Raw genomic sequence first — 27,105 nt, 5'->3', positions numbered from 1 at the left:
TGTCATGGTTAGAGACAGGTGTCAACTTGGCCAAGTTGTGGTACCTGTTTATCTGATTGGACAAGCGCTGGCCTGTCTGTTGCAATGAGGACATTTCATAGGATTAGGTCATGATCACGTCAGCTACATCCACAGCTGATTCCATTTGTAATCAGCCAAAGGGGAGTGTCTTCTGCAATTAGTGATGCTAAATCCAATCATGGGAAGCCTTTTAAGGAGGACTTAGAGGAGACAGGTTCCATTCCTGCTTTGGCTGGTGAGCCTCTCCTGTGGAGTTCATCCAGGCCATCCATCGGAGTCTTCGACTTCACAGCCTGCCCTGTGGATTTTGGACTCTGCGTTCCTACGGTCATGTGAGACACTTTCATAAATTTTATATTTGCAAGTGTTCCCTGTTGATTCTGTTTCTCTAGAGAACCCTAACTAATACAACCTCCATCAGGGAAAAATTACCAAGATTCGTTCTATAAACTTGCAGCAGGGCAAGATTGAAGGTAGAGGCAAGTCACAGAACCAACCTGGACCCTGATCCCTAGAAGGTTGTAGAACGGTGTTGCAAACTGACCCAGTCCAATTTGGTTCTGTACAACTCAGGGTTTTGAGGGTTTTCTATTGGTGTCACGTTATTTCTTTGTTGTTTTAATGTATAGCAGTACTTATAGTGGTATAAGTGGTTAGGGGTGAAATTTCCCTACCACCCACAACCTCGATACCAGCAAGGCTCAAATTTTAGTACACAAACATTTTTTTAGACTCTTTAAATTGTATTATATCACATATATACAAAGCAAAGAAAGAAAAAAGCAATAGTTTCCAAAGCACTCTTCAACAAGTAGTTAGATAGATCCCAGAGTTTGTCATGGGCTACCATACCATCATCTCAGATTTCTCCTTTTGGCTGCTCCAGAACACTGGAGGCTAGAAGGATTAAATATTTTTTTATCATCACAATCAACTTTTTTTCTTTTTTGTGAAAAATAACATTTTTGCACAAAAGCAATAAATTTCAAAGCACAGCAGAACCATTAGTTGTAGAACAGATTTCAGAGTTTGGTATGGGTTACAATTCCACAATTTTAGGGTTTTACTGCTAACTAAGATACTGGAGGCTAAAAGAAATATCAATATAATGATTCAGCAATCACATTCGTTTGTTAAACCCTACCTTCTCTGTGTAAATCCACTATCACCTTTATCTTTCTGTCCCACTCTTTAGGGGTATTTGGGCTATGCCCATTCTAACTTTTTCATGTTGAAAGGGGCTGTTGAAAATAGGGAGTAAGAATATGGAACTAGCTGATGTTCTGGAGAGACTGGGCCCTTTAGGTTTCTAGACTTATCTGGTCCAGGAACCCATCTGGAAAGTTGTCCTAATGTGTGGAACCTTTGTAGAATCTTATATAATGCCCTTGTGTTCTTTAGGGTTGGCAGGAATGGTTTCGGTTGGGGGTTGACAAGTCATGATAGGTAGCACTGTCTAACTGAAGCTTGTATAAGAGTGACTTCCAAAGTAGCCTCTTGACTCTATATGAACTCTTTCAGCCACTAATACCTTATTTGTTATACTTCCCCCCGCCCCCCGTTTTAGCACACAACATTTATAACCGTGACTTCCCAACTGACAGACCCATCGACATTTCTAGAGTGAAGGTAACCTCTTATTGGTGCCTTAATTTGGACACTTTCACTTCCTTAGAACTATAAACTTGTAACTTGCTAAATTTCCCTTTTTAAAAGCCACTCCAGGTCTGCTGTATTGCATTCCAGCAGTTTGCAATTTATAACATTTATAACCATTTAGGCATCTAAAAGTTCATACTATATGTTTAAGTTTGATGAACTCTTTAAGATGACTTCAACCTTCCTGCAAACTGTCTTGCAGAAAAGGTTCATTCAAGGCAAAGGCAATGATATTCTAAAGGCAGAATTCTGTAGCCTCATAGTCAAGAATCAGACAACTAGAACCCTCCCACCTAAGGGCTTGATCCAAGGACTATTTAGGGATCAAACCTCAGGCACCACCCCTAGGAACATAAGATTCTGGCTTACTAGAGTCTTATACCCTATTCACATTCATGCTAGGGTGGGGAATGGCTCTGAAACCTTCTAGCCAATCAACACATATTAATACCACTAATTTCCCCAATAAGGGCCCACTTCCAACACCCCAAATACTAAATTAATAAACCACTAATTTCACCAGGGAAAACCCATTGCTAACATTCATTATACTACTTAGCAGAGCATCTAGTGTTGTGTAGAGATAACCATAGCTGAAGCCCTCATTGTAACTGCATTGGAGTGGGGCCTTTCTGATACAAATCTTAGTTAACCTAGGTGTGAACCTTCAATTAAGAAAATGACAGCCCTTGGGGGATAATTTACATTATCTAACATATGCATAACAACACACTGCCTTCTGCTGAAGTATTTTAAAGTAAATTACAGGCATTTAATAGAAGGGGCAGAAGAAAGACTGACTCATTATTATCTGTCTCATACTAAATTGCTTCTATTATTTCATTATTCATTGATGTACACTTAAGAGAAATTTTAAAGGCACCATCACAATTAATTCTAGGGGGGGGTGGATAGTCATTACCCATAATGCTATATCCCTGCCATAGAAAGAACCATGGAAAAAACTTTTATTTTGAATTTTATTCTCTGTGTGGTGTACTTTTAAAGATAATGGAAGAGATAGTAAAAATAGGATTCTCAAAATCAGAACTTTAGTGGCCATTTAATAGAACCTACCCACTGAACAGGAGCGTGAACACATGTAACACCTCTGACAGCTGGTTGTCCAACCCAAGGCCACCATGTCCATTAGTGCAGGTTATGTTTCTTCCAGGGACGCTAATTCAGTCTCTGCTGAGTGCTTACAATCTCATAAGGCAATCATTTTTTTTTGGCAGTTCTATTTGTTACATAATTTTGCCTCTTTTAAGCAAAACCTGCTTCCCTGCAACTTTCACCTATAGTTCTCATTCTTAATTCTTAGGTAGATATCATTTCTTCACAGTATATTTTTAAACATCCTAACATAGGTCTCATGTAGTTTCTTTGCAAGGCAAAACATACTGCAGGCTTTTCAGCCTTTCCTCTTTCCTGGTTACCCATTACTTTACATGAGTTTGTATTAAAGTATCTGGTCTACAGTTTAATACAATACTCTCAATGGAGGTCACAGTGAAACTTCTACTCCCCAGGAGTTGAAGCCTATAGTCTGACTTAATACAGACTACCACCTGAGGCCTAAATTCCTATTTAATACAGACAACAGCCTATGACTGTAACCAAGAAGTTAGGATGTAAGTGATGATTATGATTACTGAATCATTATATACATTGTGCCAGTTTGAAAGTATTTATGAACCCCAGAAAAGCCACATTTTAATCCTGATCCACTCTTGCGGAAGCAACCCTTTCTTTCAATCCTGATTCAAATACTGTAGGTTGGAAACTTTTGATTAGATTGTCTCCACAGAGATGTGACACACCCAATTGTGAGTGTGACCTATGATTAGATGGAGATGTGACTCCACCAAGTCCATATGGGTCTTGACTAGTTTACTGGGGTCCTTTAAAAGAGGAAATATTTTGGAGAGAGCCAGAAATGACAGAAGCCTCAGAGCTGACAGAGAGAGCAGATGTAGACACTTGGAGAACAGTTACTTCAGAAAACAGAGATATGGATGTTTGGAGATGCTTGGAGCCCAGCAGACATCACCAGGAGATGTTAAGCCAAGGGAAGCCAAGAGATGAAAGCCAGCCTCAGAGAAGCAAAGTGAGGAATCCCCACAGGAACAGAAGCTGAACCCAATGGGGCCCAGGAACAAAGGCCCAGCAGATGCCAGCCACGTGACTTCCCAGCTGACAGACCCATCGGCCTTTCTTGAGTGAAGGTAACCTCTTGTTGGTGCCTTAATTTTGGATACTTTCACTTCCTTAGAACTATAAACTTGTAACATGCTAAATTTCCCTTTTTAAAAGCCATTCCAGGTCTGATGTATTGCATTCCAGCAGTTTGCAAACTAAGACAGATTTTGGTACCGGAGTAGTGGGGTGCTCGCAAATACCAAACATGTTGAAATGGCTTTTTAAATGGATAAGGGGGAAATTCTGGAGAGTTGTGAGGAGCTTGATAGAGAAGGCCTGGAAAGAGCCCTGTTGGTGAAATCATGTACTTCAAGGAGACCCCTGACAAGGCTTTTGACAGAAATGAAGACTGTGTCATTGCAAACTGGGAGAAAGGTGACGTTTGTTTTAAAATGGCAGCTAATTTGGACAAATTAAGTACTGCTGTTGTATGGAAGTTAGTCTTTAAAGGTGAAGACCCAGGATACTTAGCTGAAGAAATTTCAAAACTAACGGTGGAAACGGCAGTCTGGCTGCTCCTTGCAGCTTATAGTAACATGCAAGAGGAAAGAGATAAGTTGAGAGCAGAACTCTGGGGTAGAAGAAAACAGAAACTGGTGGCCTGGAAAATTCTGTGTTCCCAGAAAGTGAGACCCAGTGAATAGGGCCCCACGTGAGGACATAAGCAAACATAGAAGTAGTCAGCCATTACAGGACAAGCGAGGATTGGAGATGGAGTTATGCAGAAAGGATTTACTTAAAGTCCTTTTGTCTGATGGGCATGATCCCAGCATATTGCATAGAAAACCAACAAGAGCGTTGTGGGATCTGTGTAAACAGAACCACTGCCAATCTGGACTAAAAGGGTCAGAAAAGGGAGAGAGTGAAGGAAAAATGCCTTCAGAGGCAGAACCATAGAGGCTAAGGTCTGGAGCCAGGAAACCTTGGGCCATACACATGGAGAGGGTGAATTTGCCCTGGAAGCAGATGGGCCTTCTGCCTCAACACTCAGGAAGGGCTCTGCCACCTCAGGCCTTGCAGAGGGTGGAGTGCATAAACCAGGGATTGGGGGGAGCCTGGTTGTCACCCCATTGTTCTGGAGGGACTGAGCATGTGCCTCAGAGATGGCAGAGAGCCCAGGTATGGCCCCAATGTATGGAGAGGGTGGACCCGAGAAAAGGTGGTCTCCCCAATGAGTCCCAGTGTTGCAACAACACCCCAGCATTTGGACAGAGAGCAAGGTTGCTGCATAGGCCCTTGGAAAGGATGGGACTGCCTAGCTCTAAAGCCCTGAGGATAAATGAATCTCAGACTTTGAAATCCAATGGAATTTGCCCTTCATGTTTTAGGAACCGTATGGTTCTGGTGACCCCTGGGTTCCTTCTGGTTTCTCCCTATGAAGAATATGTAGCCTATGACTGTCCCTCCTTTGTAGATTGGAAGCAGATAACTTGTTCTGAGTTTTACAGGTCCAGAGCCAGAGAAGAATTTTGTCTTAGGACAGATCATGCCTGTAGTTGACTTTGATAAGATTTTGTATTGTTTCTGACTTTGTATTGTGTTTGCATTGTACAGAAATTGTTTAAGGCTTTTGTGATGGGCTGAATGTATTTTGTATGTGGAAAAAACATGTCTTTTTGGGGGGTCCAGAGGGTGAATATGCTGGTTTGAAAGTATTATGTACCCCAGAAAAGTCTTGTTTTAATCCTGATCCACCCTTTGGGAGTTTCTCTTAATCCTGATTCAATACTGGGTTGGAAACTTCTGATTAGGTTGTCTCCACAGAGATGTAACACACCCAATTGTGGGTGTGACCTATGATTAGATGGAGATGTGACTCCACCCTTTCCAGGTGGGTCTTGATTCGTTTACTGGAATCCTTTACAAGACAAAATATTTGGAGAGAGTCAGAAATTACAGAAGCCTCGGAACTGACAGAAAGAGCAGATGTAGACGCTTGAAGGAAGTTGCTTCAGAGAACAGAGACATGGATGTTTGGAGATGCTCGGAGCCCAGCAGACATCACCAGGAGTTAAGCCAGAACCTGGAGAGAGCCAAGGGAAGCCACGAGATGAAAGCCAGCCCCAGAAAAGCAAAGTGAGAAACCCCCACAAGAACAGAAGCTGAAAGCAGTGGAGCCCAGTTGCAAGCGACCAGCAGATGCCAGCCACATGACTACCCAGCTGACAGAGGTGTTCCTGACCCATCAGTCTTTTTTGAGTGAAGGTAACCTCTTGTTGGTGCCCTAATTTGGACATTTTCACTTTCTTAGAACTGTAAACTTATAACTTATTAAATTTCCCTTTTAAAAAGCCATTCCAGGTCTGGTATATCACATTCCAGCAGTTTGCAAACTAACACGTAGTTATTCCTTTTTATTTTCTGGTATATTACAGTAAACAGAACGATTTGATTCCTTGGTACCTGCCCATTAAAAAAATCTTTATCTATATCTACATCTATCTATCTATCTATCTATGTCTGTCTATCTATCTATCTATCTATCTATCTATCTATCTATCTATCTATCTATCTATCTATATATATATATATAGAGAGAGAGAGAGAGAGAGAGAGAGTAAACAGAGGGAAATACCTGAAATCTCTGAACTGCAATCCAGCTGCCTTGATCTGGATCAATGCAGCTGATCCAGCTGTGATAATGACTGTATGGCCTTTATCTTGTGCCCTTGAGATTGTAAAACCTTGTGCTGATCTTTACTTGTACCCATTTTATTTTGTTTTTCAACTTCAGAGTTTTATAGTCACTAAAGATAGCCCCTAATGTTTATTCATAAAGGGCTTGGGTCAGCCCAGAATTAATCTACTCCAATTCCAAAGTTATCTTAATAACCCAAACTGGATCCAACCAAAATGTGTCTGCCTAACATGTGTAGTAGCTTAGATTTTAACCTGTAGGTGACCTAGACCTCATTATGATACTAAAAATCAAGCACGTCATCATATTAGGGCTGCCATTTTCTTACATATATTCTGTGACTAAGCACATAATCTGTGCATGCTCAATAATTAGATTACCTCTAATTACATCAGCTGGAGACATTGTGCTTATTATCCTAAAACCTGCCCATCTTTTCATTCTATAAAACTATCAGAATTACTACTGTTCTGGGAGACAGATTTTTCAGCCAATAGGCCATCTGATCTCCCGCTTCATGCCTAGCAATAAATTCTTTCTCTATTTGAAATTCTAATGTCACAGGAAATGGTCATTTGAGCACATGAGCAGAAAACTCACTGCCTTTGTTCGGTATCATGACTGTTTTAGATCTTAAATCAGCTTCATCATACTACTAAGCAAAACCAAGCTTGTGGCCAGCAAAAAAAACCAGATCCTTTTTCACATCAAGGTACCATTTGGGGCAGGTTTCCAGTCAACACACTAAGGTGTGTCCTTGTAACTTTTTAGGAGATCATGGTGATTTCTTCCGGCTGCTGCTTCCAGGTACCTATACTGTCACCGCCACAGCACCTGGGTTCAATCCAGAGACAGTGAATGTGACTGTGGGTCCTGCAGAGCCAAAACTGGTGAGTTAGACTGTCTGATTGCATAATTCTAATCTTGGCAAAGCTTCCCTTTTTCACCTAAAAAAAAAAGTCATTTCTTGCATATCCTAATTTTTCTTCTGTTACTTTCCTATTATATCCTTCACTGCTTCCTCTTAGGGTTCTCTTTTTTCTTCAGTTTAGCAAAGCATAGTTATTACAAGCATTATCTCTGGTTTTAAATCCATTACTTCATCTACAGACCTTGGACAAATGAACTAATCTCTCTCATCCTTTTTTCTTCCTCTGTAAACTGATGGAAATGATACTCCCTTCGTGAGAAGTTTAAATGAGAAACTGCACATAAAAACATTTAGTGTGGCGACTAAGACGTAGAAAATGTTCAACAAATGTTAGCAGCATCATTATCAGAATGTAAATCCCAAAGACCTTGCTTTCTTTGTGCCATCGGCAATGAGTACCACCAGAGGGCGCTCTCACCCCTTCTGGTGCCCCATGTCCTCAGCTTTGCTTTCCACTCACTTCATTAAAGAGTTTGCTACTTTCCAATATTCAACTCTCCCTAGCTTTCTTTATTGGAAAAGATGAGGAGCAAATAAGTATCTTTGATATACAGCCTGGACCCTTTGCGTTTGGGTAATATTAGATTAGGATCTCAGAGCTAAAGAAGCTCAAAAATGGTGGACACTGATCTCCACATTTTTTTTTCAAACGAGTAGAGAGTAATAAAGCAGTCCTATTTAATGAACATCTACAGACCTTATTTCCTGCATCAGGTCTTTCCTAGAGCCTCCTCTTTCTGTCCTATTTCTCTTCCATACAACTCTAGGTCTCAGTTGCTTCCGCCTTCCCCTCCTAACTCAATGCAGTCAGACAGAGTAGCTTGTTTTTTAAAAAATAGTAATAGGTACTATTTATTGAATGGTTGCTATATGTCAGCTTAGTACTGGCTACTATATGAGAGCTTTACAAAATCATCTCATTTAATCTTCAACCACCCTGTAAGACTGCTAAACTATCCCCATCTGTGGCTGAGAAAACAGAAACTTGGAGAAGGTAAGAAATTTATATGTGGTGGAAGTCACAATTCCAATCTATGTTGGGCTCTCAGGTCTACCTCTGTGGTTCACATGCTACAGATCCTTAAGCTTAGCTCACAGTTTGCGTTCATACGCTCTTGTTTTAACACAGAGTCAGCCAAATGAGTTATTCTATAAGTTCTTTTAAAATTTCTCAGAAGTGTTTAGATAGTTTCTGTTTTTCTTCCATTTTCTCCCCTCCTATTTCCTGTATATTATAAATTACATCAACTTGCAGATGAAGGAAGCAAAGAGTAACTCTTCCATTGCAGCCTGTTGCCTGATCCCAGTTCCCTGAATGACCCATTCTCTTGCCCTTTTTTCTATTATATTCCTGTTCCTCATCCACCCCAAAATCAAATGACCAACAGGCAGCTTCATGTATAAACCTTGCATTGCAACTAAATGTATTCAGTGTCAAATCAAACAACTACAAATTATCTATAGTAACACAGCTACTCTATAGGATTTCAACTCTTTTGTTACATTTCCTCTTAGTAAATTAGCATAATCCATCATGTCAAACATAACTCAAAGGAAAAAAAAAATCTATCGTTTGGATATAATTCCCAGACATTAACATTTAAGAATCAGCTGATTGATCACTGTAAAGTGTATCTCCCTTCCCATTCTAAATTAGATATCTGTCTGGCTGGGAGAAAACAAAAAGGTTTACAAGAGGGTTTTTGTGTTGCAATTAAGACTCTTAAAGATATCTCTCAGTGTCCAGTGTTTTCTTGGCTTTTCCCCGCAGCCTTCCAGATGTCTCTGCTCCAATCATTTTTCTTTGTCCTTTCTTCATTTTGTTGTCTCTCTTTTCTTTTCTTTTCTCTCCAAGATCCCTGTATTCTAAGGAAATAGCAAACAATACAGTATAATTGGCTCTGATTTTCCCCCTTTGAGGAACTAGCATAAAACTTAGTTGTGGATTTTTGTGGAAGGGGCAGGAAATAATCCCTACAGAGAGGTTTCTCTGTCCATGTTTCTCAACTGCCATCAGGCGTCAGAAGTTCAACCTATTCCAAGGGCTGGAACGCCATGGTTGCCTCCGGGGTATGTGGTCATGACACTGGGCCACTCCCTTTCCATTCACTTGTGCGATGATTACACAATTTCTCCATGCCCAGAACATGCCACACTTAGATCAAAAGCTTCTTCACATCTGCATGCCAGGACTGGAGGGAAGTTTCAAGGTGTCACTTGAAAAGATGCATTAATGCACATGGAAATTTAGAATTTCAGAATCTGTATAGCCATTTGCATCATCTCTACTATCAGTCTTTCCCAACAGTCATGTCAGCAAGTTTAGTTCTGAAGGTCTGAGGCATTCACTGGCATGCCTGAGCCTGACACCAGCAATTCGCACAGTCAGCAGCGAGAGATCATTATGGCCCCATAATCATAGCTCTGTTCTAACAACAGTATTAATGAAATCGTGGTTGGATGGGCCAGGCATAATTGTTTGCTATTATATATAAAGTAAATTTATTTTATGTATTTGATAGGGCTGCCTCCAGGGCCTCTTGTTGGGAATTTTCCTCATAGGGATTGTTGATCACATTGTATGCACCTGCCTTTAGATCCTGTAGGAAAAAAAAAAGTTGAGTTACAAACCAAAATACAATAGTACTGGCATTTATATTTACCCTAGTCATTCCCCTTACTGTAGATCTTTATTTTTTTATGTGGCTTTGATCTATTTTCTATTACCCTTTCCTTTTGACCTGCAGAACTCTCTTTATCAGTTATTGTCAGTGATAAACTCCCTCAGCTTTTGAAGACATCTGGGAATGTCTTCATCTCCCCTTCATTTTATTTATTTCCAATTCTATTGAGATATATTCAGATAAATATCTGAATATTTATGTTCTAGTTTGCTAGCTGCCGAAATGCAATATACCAGAAACAGAATGGCTTTTTAAAGGGGGAATTCAATAAGTTGCTAATTTACAGTTCTAAGGCCGAGAAAATGTCCCAATTAAAACAAGTCTACAGAAATGTCCAATCAAAGGCATCCATCCGGGGAAAGATACCTTGGTTCAAGAAGGCTGATGAAGTTCAGGTTCTCTCTCTCTCAAGTGAGAAGGCACATGGCGAACACTGTCAGGGCTTCTCTCTCAGCTGGAAGGGCATATGGTGAACACGGCGTCATCTGCTAGCTTTCTCTCCTGGCTTCCAGTTTCATGAAGCTCCCGGGGAGGTGTTTTCATTTTTCATCTCTAAAGGTCGCTGGCTCGTGGACTCTCTGCTTTGTGGTGCTGCAGCATTCTCTGTTCTCTGAATCTCCTCATTCTCCAAAATGTTTGCTCTTCTATAGGACTTCAGAAACTTATCAAGACCCACACAAATGGGTGGAGACATGTCACCTAATCCAGTTTAACAACCACACTTAAGTAAATCACATCTCCAGGGAGATGATCTGATTACAGTTTCAAACATACAGTATGAATAGGGATTATTCTGCCTTTATGAAATGGGGTTTAGATTAAAACATGGCTTTTCTAGGGGACATACATCCTTTCAAACCAGCCAATATACTATACAAACCAGACAAAGTATACATCCCTGGCTCACAGTGTCATTACATAGCTGTGCATTCATTTCCATGATCAATTTTAGAACATTTTCATTACTTCAGAACAGGAATAATAGTAAAAAATAACTGAAATCCTCCCATAGTTCTCATCCACCCTCAATACAATGCTGTAGTATTGGTGTAGTACATTTGTTACTGTTGATGAAAGAATATTAAAATATCACTGTTAACTATGTCCATAGATCACAATAGCTATGTTTTTTCCATATATCCCTCTATTACTGTTTTTTTTTACGTTTGTAGCAGTTCATGCAAGAATTTATTTCCATACATGACTTTAAACCATTACTTTCAGTCAAATTTACCCACAATACATTGCTATTCCTTATAATCCCAATAATGAGCTACCATCCTTTATCCATTACTAAACATTTAATTTTGTTAACAATACATACTATCTCCCTCATTTTTGAAAGACAATTTTTCTGGGTATAGAATTCTTGGTTAGCAATTTTTTGCTCTCAGCACTTTCTATATGTCCTCCCACTGCCTTTTTGCCACCATGGTTTCCACTGAGAAATCAAAACTTAATCTCGTTGAGGCTTCTTGGTACATGACATGTTGCTTCTCTCTTGTGGCTTTCAGGATTCTCTCTTTATTTTTGGCATTCAACAGTTTGAAAATAATGTGCCGCAGCATGGGTCCATTTGTGTCTATGCTGTTTGGAGTGAAGTGTCTTGGGTGTATATATTCAGGTCTTTCATTAAACTTTGGAAGTTTCTTTTTTTTCCTTCTAGGACTCCCACAATGCATATATTGGTATGTTTGATGGTTTCCTACAGGTTCCTCAGGCTCTATTCACTTTTCTTCCTTCTGTTCTTCACCTGGATGATTTCCATGATCTTATCTTCAGGTTCACTAATTCTTTCTTCTGCCATCTCCAATTTGTTGTTGAGCCCCTCTAGGGAATTTTTTTTTTTTTTTTTTTTTTTTTTTTTTTTTTTAAAGGAAAGACAGAGAGAAGGAAGGAAGGATAGAAGGAAGGAAGGAAGGAAGAAAGGGAAACATCTTTTAAACATTTTCTTGTTTTATTGTATTTTGTTTTTCCGTTTTTTGTTACATGGGCTGGGGCCGGGAATCGAACCGAGGTCCTCCGGCATAGCAGGCAAGCACCTTGCCCGCCGAGCCACCGCGGCCCACCCTAGGGAATTTTTAAATATCTGTTAGTGTGGTCTTCAGCTCTGTTTGTTTCCTTTTCATAACTTCCGTCTTTCTACTGATATTCTCTTTGTGTTCATCTATCATTTTCCTGATTTCCTTTATTTCTTTGTCCATGTTTTCCTTTATCTCACTGAGCATAATTAACACCATTTTGTAAAAGTCTTTGTCTGATATGTACAAGTCTGGTCCTCCTCACTGATGACCTGGGCCACCACTTCCTGTGTCTTTTGTATGATTTGTAATTTTTTTGAAACCTGTACATTTAGATACTTTAATGTATTATCACAGAAATATAGACTCTGAGGCATCTGTTACTTAAGCTTGTATCCAGCTAGTGTTTGAAAATGCCTGAGCTTACAATAAATAAATTTTTAAAAAGAAAGAAAAAATTAAATATCTTTCCCAATATTTACAGATTGCCCTGTGTGAATGCTCTCCTTCAGGGCTTATTTATACTAAGAGTTTGGAGGCCATCTCCAGATAAAAGCATTGGGACCTCCCTAGTCCTTTCAGGAAGTGTGTGGCCCTAGGAATTCCCTTTTTTACACAGATATGAATGTCCCCTCTTCCCTAAGAAACAGTTTGCTCACAATCCCAGGCACTGCCCTGGATGTCCAGAATGCACGGCTTGACTGCTCTCCTCACTGTTCTGTGGGAGAGCTCTGTGAGCTGCCCCCTACATGCAGGGCATGTTCTGGGATGGCAAGTCTTTCAGGCCACCACCTGACAGATTAGGTCAGACATACAAGCTCCCCGTGTGTGCATGAGGGTCACTCTGCTCCCTCCAGAACTGAGACCAGGGACTGACACACCAGAAGCACAGACTGGCTCTGAGCTGAGCTGTAGGGGGTGGGTGAGGGGTCACTGGGGTACCACGAGATCCTACCACTTTTAAATGGCTTTTTTTCTGGATTCTGCTCTTGCCCTATTACTGCAATTCTTTAACTGTTTTCTAGAGCTTTGAGAAAGATGTTTCTGCCAATTCTTTTTGGTTGTTCAGAGCTTCTATGGTAAGACAGAACCCTGAAGCATCTCATTCTGCCATCTTGATCAGGATGGGCCTTCTGTATCACTTCTTGGGAATGTTAGTCAAGCTTATAAGACATACCAGTGCTGCACTGATTTGATGCTATAATTCTTCTAGTCTCCTGCTGTCAGAATCCAGAACTGTGGCAAAAGAGGGTCCAATCCTAGCTCCCCTCAATTTCAGTGACCCAGGAAGTAGGAGAAGGACTGGTCTGCTTTCCTAGCTTTTTCCTTTTTCTCTTCCAGGTTAACTTCCATCTCAAGAGAAGCACCCCTCAAGCAATCCCCATAAGGAAAGTTCCCAACAAGAGGCTTGGAGGCAAAGCCTTATCAAAGAAAGTACAGCCCCGAGCAGCTAGAAACAAAGATACTGAGAGGAAGCAGCCCTAGAGGGCCTCTGCCTGAAATCCGCAGTGCCCAGGGCATCACTTCAGAAAGGCTTTAGTTCCTGCTCTCAAATGAGATGAAGCATACTTTCTATTTTATTGTCTGGGACATATTTAAATATAAACATATTCAGAGCAATCCAGAATGGTTTCTCTCTGCTCCTGGTGACTCCTCTCCAGGCCGTCACAACCTATTGAAAGCCAGTGCAGTGGTAAATGCAACCAGTGGTGTTCGAGAAGTGGTTCAGATTCTAGGGGTCTGATTTAGGTCCAGAAGGCTCCATGCCAGTCCACACTGCATCCAGAGTCTGGTTCTGGCTGGGTGATCACTCTGTGTCCGGAGTCCAACACAGAGCCTTCAGCACAGTAGGTGCTCAATGAAGATTTCTGAATGAGTGACTAAAGTGCCGAAGTGATTCATCACTAATGTACTCATACAAGACCAGGTGATCAGTTCTTATAAAACCCCAGAGGAGCATTTCAACAATAGCCAGTAGTTTCTTCATAAGAAAAGTATTTGACAGAAACAAGTATCTAGCACCACCACTACACATCTTTGTCAAGGGGCACTTTAAACTATATGCATCTTCCAAAGCATTTTCTAGCAATGTCTGTATAATCCAGAAGCTCCTGTGGAATGACCTTCCAGCCCTGTGCCCAGCAGTATACAGCATTCTCCACCTCACTGAGTTCCTCAGAAAGAACCCATCTGTACTAAAAGCATTGTTGCGCAAAAAAGATGTTAACTAAAGATTTTGAAGGGTCAAGTATTCTTTCATCCCACAACTCAGAGATGCAAATTCCTAAAGCCCCATTGGGCATGTTGGGGTTCCTGTATCCCTGTACCCGTGGGTTGGTGGGGGTTCTTTACTACATACCCCCTTTCAGGGCTCAGCCTGTTGGGGGGGCCCAGTGTCTCTCCTCCCCACCTCCCAATTAACCTAGCCCTTTCTTATTACAGAACAGTTAAGATTTTCTGACCAAGTGCTCCCACACCTCTCAGAAAACAAAAGGTGGGTGGGCCATGGTGGCTCAGCAGGCAAGAATGCTTCCTGCCATGCCAGAGGACCTGGGTTCGATTCCTGGTGCTTGCCCATGTAAAAAAAAAAGAAAACAAAAGGTGCTTGCCCTTAAGCAATCTACTCTCCTTGGGACTAGGATTAACATGTAATTTATTTTACTACAACCTAAGCAATCTCTCAGTCTGTGAATAAAAGGAAAAAGAATAAATGTAATTTTCCCCACTTAGACAGGAAACACCTCTCCTTAGACAAATAATTCTTTTTATTTTTTCTTTTGTCCCACTTTTAATTTCCTATTCCTTTGTTCCTTTCTTGTTAAGAAGAAACTACTTGAGAGAGAGCTCTTTTCAATCAGTGAAAATTTATGCCTGAGGTTACCATATACACTAGACTTTTCCAGATTGTCTGAATATCCCTTACTTTATTAACAGGGCTGGCATTTGCAAAATACAATCACAGCTTTTTCGCTGGCATAGCCACAGACTTTCGTTCATTCATTCATCCATGCTGGGGACATTTATTAAGTCCTTGCTCTCAATAAATGCAGACTACAAAGAAGGATAAGATACAGTCTGTGATTTCAGGGCAGCCACTGTTTAGCTGAGAAGACAAACAGGTCATTACAATGCACTGTGATAATTGCTAGGATACAGCACACACTGGGGTGGGGGCTGGGGTGGGTGGGTGGGTAGAGGAGCCAGTGGGGAGGGCCCTAATTCAGTCTTGGGAAGAAGGAAAGGCACCCGGGAGCTAGTAAAGAAGTGGGGAATAACAGTTAGTCTGAGTGGATTGTAAGTCAAAGTTCTGGAAGCTTGGGAGAGCAGGGTTTGTTCAGGAAACTGCAAGCAATTCACTGTGGTTGCAGTTGAAGGAGTTTGGCGGAGTGCTGAAAGATGAGGTGAGATGAGTGCAAGGAACCAAATCATGAAGGACCCTAGAACCATATTAAAGAGTTCGGACTTTATCTTGAGATAAACAAGGAGTGGTTGAAAGGTTCTACTGAGGGGATTAACAGAATGATCACTCTGGCTGTGGCTTGAAGAGCTGGCCAGATCCGGGAACTGGCTGAAGCCAGTGAGGATGCTGTTGAACCCAGGTGAGATGGTGGCCCAAACCCAGACAATGGAATAGGGACGGAGAAATACCAGGCAACTCATCAGTTTTCAAGCCCACCCCTTGTTATCCAGAGTGCTTCTGTCACCTCCCTAAGGCTTACTGCCCTCTTCAAGCCTTCCAATCTTCTCAAGGGGATGCAAGTTTTCAAACAAACCCTAACTTAGTAAAATTCACTCAAGCCATAGGTGATTATACAGATAGAATATTAGAATATTATATGGAAAATGCAGTGTCTGGCCATGACCACATGAAGATTCCTCCCTGCACACACCAAGGAAAGAGGTGTTATCAGAACTAACAGAGAGAGGGGTGAGCAGGGTTGAAAGGTGTTCTAGTTTGCTAGCTGCCGGAATGCAATATACCAGAAACGGAATGGCTTTTAGCAAGGGGAATTTAATAAGTTGCTAGTTCACAGTTCTAAGGTTGAGAATATGTCCCAATTAAACCACTATAGAAATGTCCAATCAAAGGCATCTAGGTAAAGATACCTTGGTTCAATAAGGCCAATGAAGTTCAGGCTTTCTCTCTCATCTGGAAAGGCACATGGCGAACACAGTCACAGTTTCTCTCTCAGCTGGAAGGGCACATGGCAAGCAAGGCGTCATCTGCTGGCTTTGTCTCCTGGCTTCCTGTTTCATGAAGCTCCCCGGGAGGCATCTTCCTTCTTCATCTCCAAAGGTCGCTGGCTGGTGGACTCTCTGCTTCGTAGTGTTGCTCTCTCTGAATCTCTCTGAATCTCCAAAATGTTTCCTCTTTTATAGGACTCCAATAAACCAATCAAGACCCACTCAAATGGGTGGAGACATGTCATCCCCTAATCCAGTTAAACAACCATTCTTGACTAAATCACATCATCTAGGGAGATGATCTCCTTACAGTTTCAAATATACAGTATTGAATAGGGAGTATTCTACCTTTAAGAAATGGGATTTATATCAAAACATGGCTTTTCTTAGGGGGCATACTTCCTTTCAAACCAGCACAAAAGGTTAGGAAAGACGATCTTCTCACTTTGGGTCCAGCATTTTCCCAGCTGGTACCCTTACTATTTTCCGTATATTTTTGATCCAGAATTTTTTTAAAGATTGCCAACCTGGTGCGCTGGTTTGAACTGTTTTGTATCCCAGAAAAGCCATGTTCTTCTAATTCAATCTTGTGGGGACAGACCTATTCCTGGGTGGGGTCTTTTGATTAAATTGTTTCCATTGAGATGTGGCCCCCCCATTTCAAGGTGGGTCTTAATCCTTTTACTGAAGTCTGTTTGAGGAGAATAAAAGACAATTAACAGCGAGAGCTCAGAGCCAATACAGAAACTAAGAAAGAAAATGCCCCAGCAGAAGTCAGAAGGGCCCACAATAGCTCAAAAGTGAGCCATTTTACATTTTGAGTATAATGTTATAACTCTGGAAATCTAATTCTCCCACTCCTCTTGGGTCGCCAGTTATTTGTTGTCATTGTGTTGACGGCTGCAGTCTTTAATTAGTTACTTTTCCAAACTGTTTTTGTTCCCAAGCAGCAAATAGAAAGAGAAAACGGGGGTGGGGGTGGGGGGGTGGGGAGAGGTGTCGCCTCCTTGAGCGCCCTCTGCCACTTCCGCCCAAGGGGCTTGACCTTGGATGCAGTAGTGCAGGGCGACCAGGGGCTGCGGCGGCTGTCTAAAGCAAAGACCAGCGATCAGGACACAGCCCGGGATCTTGGGGAGCCCGGTCTACAGCCCACGGGCCCCAGCAAGCCACACGGGGAGCAGAGATGCGGCCTCACGCCGTACGCCGAGGGACCCACGGTGGAGGCCGTACTTGGTGGGAAGAGTCGCTGGTATTTACAAGTCACTTCTTTATCATCATGCAAATGTCTTCATTTCCTTTGTCTGATTTCCTTTTATTTTATTAGAATGCTATTATTTTTAGCACTTCCTGGCCTTTTGGCTAAGATCAAGTGTAGAATGCTATTTTTGTTGTTTATTTCACATGAAGTTGTTTGTTTTTTGACAGAGAAAAGCCTTTTACCATCCAATTAAAAGAAATTATTTTTCATTAAAAAAAAAAAAGTGAGCCATTTTGAAACCAACTCAGGAGAGAAGGGCCAGCAGACAACACTATGTGCCTTCCCATATGTGCTAGCTTGAAAGGATTATGTACCCTAGAAAAGCCATGTTTTAATCCTGACCCATCACAAAGAGGCAGCTGTTTCTTTTAATCCCTATTCCGCACTGTAGGATGGAAACTTGATTAGATAATCTCCAGGGAGATGTGACTCCAACCATCCCAGGTCTTGATTAGTTTACTGGAATCCTTTAAAAGAGGAAACATTTTTTGGAAAGAGCAACACAGCCACGAGACCCACAAGAGCCCATGCAGCCAGAGACCTTTGGAGATCAAGAAGGAATATGCCCGTGGGGAGCTTCATGAAACAAAAAGCCTGGAGAGAAAGCCAGCAGATGTCACCGTGTTCACCATGGTGAATTTCATCAGCCTTTCTTGAGTGAAGGTGACCTCTTATTGGTGCCTTAATTTCGGCATTTCTATATCCTTGCTTTAATTGGGACATTTTTCGTGGGCTTAGAACTGTAAACTTGCAGCTTAATAAAGCCCCCTTTTTAAAAGCCATTCCATTTCTGGTATATTGCCTTCCAGCAGCTAGCAAATGAGAATACCATGTGACCGAGGAAACTTTCTTCAGTAAAGGTATCCTCTTGTGATGTTTTAATTTGGACATTTCCGTGGACTGAGAACTGTAACCTGTAGCTTAATAAATCCCTTTGTAAAAGCCAATGCATTTCAGATATATTGCATTCCAGCAGTTTTAGCAAACTGAAACACCTGGGTAGGTGGTATTTCCTAAGAGGGCAGAGTATTGTAGTTAAGGACACATGTTTTGGTTTCTGACAGACCTGGTGTTTTTTAAAAATATTTTTACTGACAAATTTTCACACACATACAGTCCATACATAGTATACAATCAATGGCTCACAATATCATCACATAGTTGTGTATTCATCACCATGATTGCTCTTAGAACATTTGCATCACTCCAGAAAATAAATAAGAAAAAAGAAAAAGCTCATAATCCCATACCCCTTACCCCTCCCTCTCATTGGCCACTAGTATTTCAATCTACTCAATTTATTTTACCCCTAATCCCGCTACTGCTTATTTATTTTCTATCCATATTTTTTTTTTTTTACTTATCTGTCCATACCCTGGATAAAAGGAGCATCAGACACAAGGTTTTCACAATCATACAGTCACATTGTAAAAGCTGTGTCATTATACAATTGTCTTTAAGAATCTAGGCTACTGGAACACAGCTCAACAGTTAAAGGTACTTCCCTCCAATACATCATAAACTAAAAAGGGATATCTATATAATGCATAAGAGTAACCTCCAGGATAACCTCTCAACTCTGTTTGAAATCTCTCAGCCACTGAAAATTTTGTCTCATTTCTCTCTTCCCCCTTTTGGTCAAGAAGGCTTTCTCAATCCCTTGATGCCAGGTCCCAGCTCATCCTAGGATTTCTGACTCATGTTGCCAGGAGATTTATACCTCCGGGAGTCATGTCCCACACAGGAGGAAGGGCAGTGAGTTCACCTGCCACGTCAGCTTAGAGAGAAAGACCACATCTGAGCAACAAAAGAGGTTCTCTGGGAGTGACTCTTAGCTATAATTGTAAGTAGGCCTAGCTTATCCTTTGCAGGAATAAATTTCTTAGGGGGAACCCCAAGATTGAGGGCTCAGCCTGTTGATTGGTTTTCCCCACTGCTTGTGAGAATATCAGGAATTCTTCAAATGGGGAAGTTGAATATTTCCTCCTTTCTCCCCAGTACCCGAGGGAACTTTGAAAATACTTCTTTATTCATTGTCCAAATGGCTCTGGGATATATTGGGGCATTACACTAACCTGGACAAACCCACAAATCTCATGCTCTATTCAAGATTCCATGTACTTAATGGTGTTCAACTAAACTCACCATACAAGTTAAATTAGGTAATGTGCTACCCAAAATATAAATTTTGCACCACATAGACCCTTTTCAGACCTGGGTTTTAACCTTAGCTCTGCTCCTTATTTGGTACGTGACTTAAGCAAGTAACTTACCTTCTCTGAGTCATAGTTAGTCATCTAGAAAAAATGAAGATAAACTCCCTTACTTGGAGTTTGCTCATAAATCAGCAAGAAGGGAAAGGCAGCTCCTGCCTCAGCCCCTCCTCAGAGGATTGTAGCCCGGCAGCCTGGCCAACCATAAGTCAATGAATCTGTCAGGGATGTCGAGGACTCAAGGGAACGGTGGGGGTTTGGAAGTAGAGGCTGAATCAAATGACACTGTCTTCTTAACTTCGTGTGCACAGCACTTAGTCCACTGCCTAGCACATATAAAGCCTGTTTGCTAAATGGATTATTTTCACATTACTTTTCTCCTTCTCTCCTTTTACTATTTTTTCTTCCCTTGCCTAGGATCAATAGTTTTTGAGCATTTAAAAAAATTGTCAATCATGGGAGGTGAAATTCTAAGATGACTTTCAGTGCTCTTTACTCCAGTGTGATCCCCTCTCCTTGCATATGAACAGAGCCTGTGAATGCGATACGATATCATTCTCATAATTATGATAGGTCATTTGCAAAAGAGCTTTGGCAGATGTGATCAGGACCCTGGATCAGTTGATTTTCAGTTAATTAGAAAGGAGATTATCCTGGTCAGGGAAGCCTTCTCTGGGGAGGTGATGATGGGCTGAGACCTAAAGGATAAGACAAAGGAAAGCTTCAAAGAACAGGAATCAAAGTTCCAGGCAAGGGAAACAGCAAGTTCAAAGGCCCCTGTGGCAGGAAAGAGCCTGGCTGGTTCTAGCAGCTGTATCTCTTGGTTCTAAAGGTGGTGTGTGTGTGTTTAACTTTCCAATCTATGATTTCGACACTCGAAGCCTAAACCAGGCTAGGTCCAAGAAAGCATTACATCCAAACCACACTGAGTTTAGTCATAAGCAAGCCAATAAGATTCACTTTTTCCATGGCCACAGAGAACACCCCTATGTTGACTAACCATCTCAAAAACAAGGATCCAGAGAGTGGGACAGCATGGCTTGGGGCAAATCTACCACCAGAGATGGAGGAGTCAAAGTTCATGAGTCTTGAATATCATCGTCACATATGTGGTATTATGATTTATCTGATAAATACTGTGCCAACACATACACACACCCTGCATCGATGAGCCATCATGCCCAACTCCTGCCTGGAATATTACTTCACTTCTGCTTTAACACTAACTTCATTCTGGCTATTAAACCATGAGTAAACATTCCCCCTGGGCAAATGCCTAAACCAACATTTATCCTCTCCCTCCTCCCAAAAGTTAAGTTCCACTATTTCTAAAGAGTTTTTTTAATTATTTTTTTCACTTTTTCTGATTCTTCCCATCATGACTTTCTGCTCCTTTTCTTTTTCTTTCTTTTTTTCATCCTCTCTCTCTCTCTCTCTCTCTCTCTCTCTCTCTTTCTCTCTCTCTCTCTCTATCTATGGACCCTAGAAAAGCCATGTTTTAATCAAAATCCCATTTTGTAAAGGCAGAATAATCCCTTTTCAATCTTGTATGTTTGAAATTGTAATCAGATCATCTCCCTGGAGATGTGATTTAATCAAGAGTGGTTGTTAAACTGGATTAGGTGACGACATGTCTCTACCCAATGGGTGGGTCTTGATCAGTTTCTGGAGTCCTATAAAAGAGAAAACATTTTGGAGAATAAAGGAGATTGAGAGAGAGCAGAGCAGAATGACATAGCCACGATAAGCAGAGTCCACCAGCCAGCGACCTTTGGAGATGAAAAAGGAAAATGTCTCCTGGGGAGTGTCATGAAACAGGAAGCCAGGAGAATAAGCTAGCTGATGATGCCATGTTCGCCATGTGCCCTTCCAGATGAGAGAGGAACCCTGACCGTGTTCACTATGTGCCTTTCCAGATGAGAAAGAAACTCTGACTGTGTTCGCCATGTGCCTTCTACTTGAGAGAGAAACCCTGAACTTCATCGGCCTTCTTGAACCAAAGAATCTTTCCCTGGATGCCTAAGATTGGACAAGTCTATAGACTTGTTTTAACTGGGACATTTTCTCGGCCTTGGAACTGTAAAACTTGCAATTTATTAAATTTCCCTTTTAAAAAGCCATTCCGTTCCTGGTATATTGCATTCTGGCAGCTAGCAAACTAGAACACTCTCTTGCTCTCTTTTTCTATCTTTCTTTCTTAGATTCTTCTTTCTTCTACCTTCATTTGCTTGAGTTGTCACATGCTCTCTCCAACCCTTCACTCTCATCCCAAAAAGGCCCTGCAGTAAGTGGACTGGTGTGGAGCATCACACGAGAAGCAGAGACCCTGGGGGCCTCATTGGACAGGTGCCCAGTAGCCAAGGAAGAGTTTTCTGGGTATTGCTTGTTTCTGCTGACACACTGCCTCCTCAGGCGCAGTCCCAGGCAGGTGGCAAATGAAATCATCAGTTGGCTCCAGGTCCACCCCACAGGAATTGGGAGGAGAAGGACTTTCTTTTAGATCGTCCTAGGTGAGGTCTTTGGAATGAAGAGTCTATCCTGGGCATTAGATCAAGTTTTTGAGTGAGTCTCTTTAAATCCTTTCAGGAACTAGATGAAGTATAAATAAACTAATAGATAGAATGACCATAATTTTATATTTGTATATCCAAATATGGTAGTTTACACACACTGTCATTTTTAGCAGACTTTAATTTCACAGGCTGATTAGGAAAATTTAATTGAGGGATGAAGTGTCCACTAACTGTCTACTTTGACAATTAAAAGGACAATTTTTAAAGCGACAATTGCTATCTACTATCACATCAATTCATAAACACTCTAATGTCCAAAATTAGGGAAGACTTCATCTCAAAGTACAAAACAGTATCATAAATTAAATTATTTTCTCATTTTTCTAGGGAACAGTAGCTATTCAGACTGGCATTTGTGAAACAGTAATTTGAGGATGGAACCTTTGGTGGTTCACATAACTAAAAATTTATAGGAGGGGATTTCAGACACAGCTAGATCCAAGTTTCTGGTTATGTGGTCTGGAATCTCTTTCTTTTTTTTTTTATTTCATTGGCTTTGGTGTTGATTTCTTTCTTGGGCAGGCTCTCCCCAGAGGGAGCAGCTAGATGACTAATAGCTGCTTCGAGTTTGTATTTTACCAATTTAGCAACACACCATTGATTCTTGGGCCTGACTGTTAACAGCACAAACTGGGTTATGTGCTTGGCCAAAAAACAATCTCAGTGACTCTGATTGTCAGTTTGGGGTCATATGAATGGGGGACTGATATTATATCAGAGTTGGTTCCCATTTAAAAGAGAAAACATCAAACAGTGTTACCAAATAAAGGGGAATGGATGGTGGCAGACAAACCCAACAAAAAGGTATTAACATTTCACTTAATTCAAGCACCATTTTAATTTTTCTGTGACTCTTAATGAATATTTATTAGGCATAACTGTGCACCAGGTGCTTTCCTAAGCAATAGGCATACAAAGATTAATTTAGTAGTCCCTGCCTTTTAGGAGCTCGCCATGGGAGAAGAGAGTGAGAGGTGAACAACTTTACAATACTGTGTGAAGCCATTGAAATCAGCCCCGTCAGAGGCCACGGAGTCATAATGAGTCTTATCGTTCAGTTCTCAACTTTGTTTAGCTAATGTAGACCTCACTCGGTACAGTATGAAGTTGGATGACTCATTTTTATGAAGCACTGTACACTAATTTCAAACAGATAATTATAGTGGGGGTGGGGGGACATGAACTTGGTCACAGTTTCAACGAGAGACAGTAATGTGGTCCAGCTGTTTAAGCAAGGGATGGATTCCGAGGTTGTGTTAGAGAATCACAGCATCACATCAAAAGCAGCACAGTCCCACCAGGCCCCACAGGAGTCAGGCTCCCTCTGGAGTCTGGTTTGTAGTTCTTGGCGCATTTTCAGGAAGGACATTGAAGGCCACAAAGTCACTTAGTTTCTTGGATGGACCAAGAGAAAATATTGCCAGGGGAAGGCAAGCATGGGCAATTCTGAAGAAAATTGTGAAATTAGCTGAGTGGGGAGCCTGCACTGCACAATGGAAAGAGCGCAGACTTTGAAACCTGATAGATGGGGTCTGAATCCGGGCTTTGCTCTCTGTGGTGTCTGTTATCTTGGGCAAATCAAGTATTTCTCAAAATATGGATACGGCATCCCAAGCAGTCGTCGAGATGTTCCTTCAGACAGTTCAGGTGGTGCAAGAACCCACTCTGGGTGGTGAAATGACCACGCAACAGATCACTCAGTGAAAGTATTTGTCTTACTTGTTTCTTTAGATCCTTCTGAATACATTAGGGAGAAACTTTCTATTTGGTCTCAACTTTCAAACATTGGCCAATTTCATTTTTTAACAAATAGAGAGTTGGCCTTAGTTCCAGAACTCAAATTTAATAACACAGTTTTGTTTCCATTGTGTTTATTTTAAATAATTTTGCATGTGGCGCAAAATTTTCCTTAAACAAAATGAGTAAATTTTTAAAATCTCAAACAAAAAACTAGATAAGTATTATACTGTTCAGTCAAGAATCATTATGATGGTTTTCTGAAAGTACAAGATTCTGGCAAAACTTGTGACAGTGGTACAGGAATGACTAAAGCATGGGAAACATTAGGCAAGTGACTTCACCTACTGAACCACAGCTTCCTCCACATACAACATAAGAATAACAATAACTACCTTGCTGGGTTCTTGTCATGATATATGCTAAGAAAAAACAGCCTATATAATGTGGAGAAAGAAAAATTGAGCTGATTTTCTTGCTTCATTAATGTAGGCAACCAGGAAAAGTACATAAAGGTAATTTAAAAAAATTAAAATTACTGACTCTATTCAAATGGAGGCCCATGATTATGTTTCTTGGGGTAATAAATATTTCTCCTTTTTAAAAAAGGGGAAAAAAACCATAATATAGGCTAAGTTCTTAACAAAAAAGTCAGACTACCAATAAATATTTACTATAAAATTGTCTTCAGTAGTTCAGCTTCCCCTTTTGCGTCTTTCCTCCATCTCCTTCTGGATTCCCAGACGCCTTCTTACTTTCTTGTCTCCCCATTGAAATAAGAAGAGATCTGATTGTATCACTCAGATATAAGATATCCTAATGTATACACAAGACAACTGAGTTTTTTCGTAAGTATTACCTCAACTAGGCATTTGTGTTTTAAGGTCAATTTGTTTGTTTGCTTGTTTGGTTTTTACTTTTAATTATGAAATAATTCCCTGTTCCCCACTGAAGCAATTCAAATCTTTGCAAGCAGAGAAGGAGCCCCTACGAAACACTAAATCAATACAGTAGAACAGCCCTGCAAATGAACAGGATACAGTCTTGTTTTAGAACTCCGAAGCTTCCTCAGAGGGTCCCTCCTTTTGTAAGAACAAAACAGAAATTGGCTTTACTCTTGCCAGCAGTTGATTCCTACCTGGAACGAAATGGTGTCTCTTGTCTTCTAGGAGTCGGCCTTGTCTTGACATCTTAGATGCAAACCCATACCTTCTACAGTCAACCACTGAGTTGTTGGACCACATCTTTAATAAAAGAAATATGAACATATTATTTTATCTGCACTCCTCCGCTTCTAGAGCCAGCCTATTCCAGGATTTAACACCCACCAGACGTGCACCATGAGCAAGCCCAGCTTTGATTAGTCTCAGCAGCTTGCTGCTCAGCAGCTTGCCATTGCTAACAACAGCTTGTTGCTGTGACGTGGTACATTCCAGGGGGAAGCCAGAGGGAGCTGGTTTTGATTTGGGGCCAAGCCATGCTGAACTGTTAGTGAGCAGTCCATCATGACAACAATGGGAGCCTTAGATGCAGGATATCCTGATGGTTTGGATTTAGGGTCAGACACGAGAACAAGGATGACACACCCTAAAGGTTTTAATCAATGAGATTAATCATGATGCACGCGATGGAGACATTTTTATGTTTTGGTTTATTGAGGATCATCGGGATGGGGGGGGACAGATTTTTAAACTTTACTATTATACTTGTGGAGTGGATATTATTCTTATTACTAGTTAAGCAATTCCACACACATTTAACTCTTTGACCCTTCAATCCTTTCAATTAAGAAGATTTTATAATGTATCAATATGTTGATTTATCAGTGAAATCCAAACTCCTCACCATGGCCCAGGAATGATGTTGACCTCTGTTTATTCTCCAATCTCATCTCATCACACTTGCTCTCTTGTTCATATTGGTTTCTTCTCTGTTTCTGAAACTTACCAAGTTTCTTCCCACATAAGGGCTTTGTGCAGTATCTCCTACCTGGAAGGCACTTCCTCAACTCTTTACATAGCTGGCTTTTTTTCTGACCACCACTATAATCAAAGAAGGTCACCATTTCTTACTCTGGTCTTACCAACCCACATTCCTGATTTAAACCACAGAACACAGAAAACGTTTTGAGCAACTGTAATCTCTATTCTCCCAAGGACTGTATGCAACCTGCACTATTCTGGGTGCATAAGAGAAGTTAATTAATTGTACGCAATGGATGTCTAGGGCATTAGGGTTCAATTCTCTTGGGATCTAATCTTTCATGCCATCTGATTTATTTCCATTATAGCCCTCACCATACCCTGTAATTATCTGGTAGGTCATTTGTTTCTGGTCTGTCTCCCCACTCTAGAATGTGAATTCCAGGAGGGCAGTGCCCTCGTTGTCCAAAGGAAAGGAGAAACGATACATCTCAATGGGATTTTTGAGGTAAGTCTCTGAAAAATTCTTCCGAATCTCCTAGATAGATCGCGCAAACTGAAGGCACGGTAAGTCATGCCGTGTGACTTTCTGACCTTTAATACACAAAGGGAATCCTGTGGGGACCCACGAACGAGTTAGAAGTGTACTCTCAGCCCTGCTCAGTTCTTGTATTCTGCCATTCCTTGCTTTTACATTCTTAAACCGCGTCCTGACAGATTTTGCTCGGGGGAAACTATGAGACGCACGCGAACGCCACCGAGTTTCGTGTGACATGATAAAGGGAATTGCCTCGGGGAGCAAAGAGGACGACATAAACGAACAGGAATTGAATTTCTTCTCAATGGAATTTTGGTTTTTTTTTTCAGTCTGAAGGGTCGTGTTGGGGGACGAGGGAGCAGCCAGGGAGAGAAGGAAACGGGCGACGCGCCAGGGCAGCAGGTAGGACGGCACGTCCCGCACGCAGCGGACACCACCCGGGACGAGTGGGGCGGGGAGCGCGGGAGATGCGAAGGGGTCTCGGGCGGCTCAGCCCTCGGTGCCTCAGTTTCCCGGGGTAGAG

General features: G+C 41.3%; 1 protein-coding gene and 1 long non-coding RNA gene across 3 annotated transcripts in view; one reads left to right on the top strand and one right to left on the bottom strand.

Moving 5' to 3' along the window:
• CPN1 (carboxypeptidase N subunit 1) overlaps window positions 1-15,202 on the top strand; it is a 32,793-nt gene extending 17,591 nt beyond the window's left edge. Inside the window, exons 8-9 of the mRNA XM_077125728.1 lie at window positions 7,292-7,410; window positions 13,498-15,202. Of these exons, the coding sequence (XP_076981843.1) occupies window positions 7,292-7,410; window positions 13,498-13,641 (263 nt within the window). The 3' untranslated portion in view covers window positions 13,642-15,202. The remainder of the gene's footprint in view (window positions 1-7,291; window positions 7,411-13,497) is intronic.
• LOC143654143 (uncharacterized) lies at window positions 8,932-25,551 on the bottom strand. 2 transcript variants are annotated; one of them, XR_013161686.1, is made up of 3 exons: window positions 25,451-25,551; window positions 25,261-25,366; window positions 8,932-10,051 (listed from the first exon to the last, which is right to left on the bottom strand). It is a non-coding gene; the product is annotated as an uncharacterized LOC143654143 (long non-coding RNA). The 2 variants fall into 2 exon arrangements; XR_013161687.1 differs by having other exon boundaries at window positions 8,932-9,317.
• Between the last annotated feature and the right edge of the window lie 1,554 nt (window positions 25,552-27,105).

Source organism: Tamandua tetradactyla, chromosome 13, assembly GCF_023851605.1.
Source record: "Tamandua tetradactyla isolate mTamTet1 chromosome 13, mTamTet1.pri, whole genome shotgun sequence".
NCBI lineage: Eukaryota > Metazoa > Chordata > Mammalia > Pilosa > Myrmecophagidae > Tamandua > Tamandua tetradactyla.
This window is presented reverse-complemented; position numbering and strand designations above follow the sequence as displayed.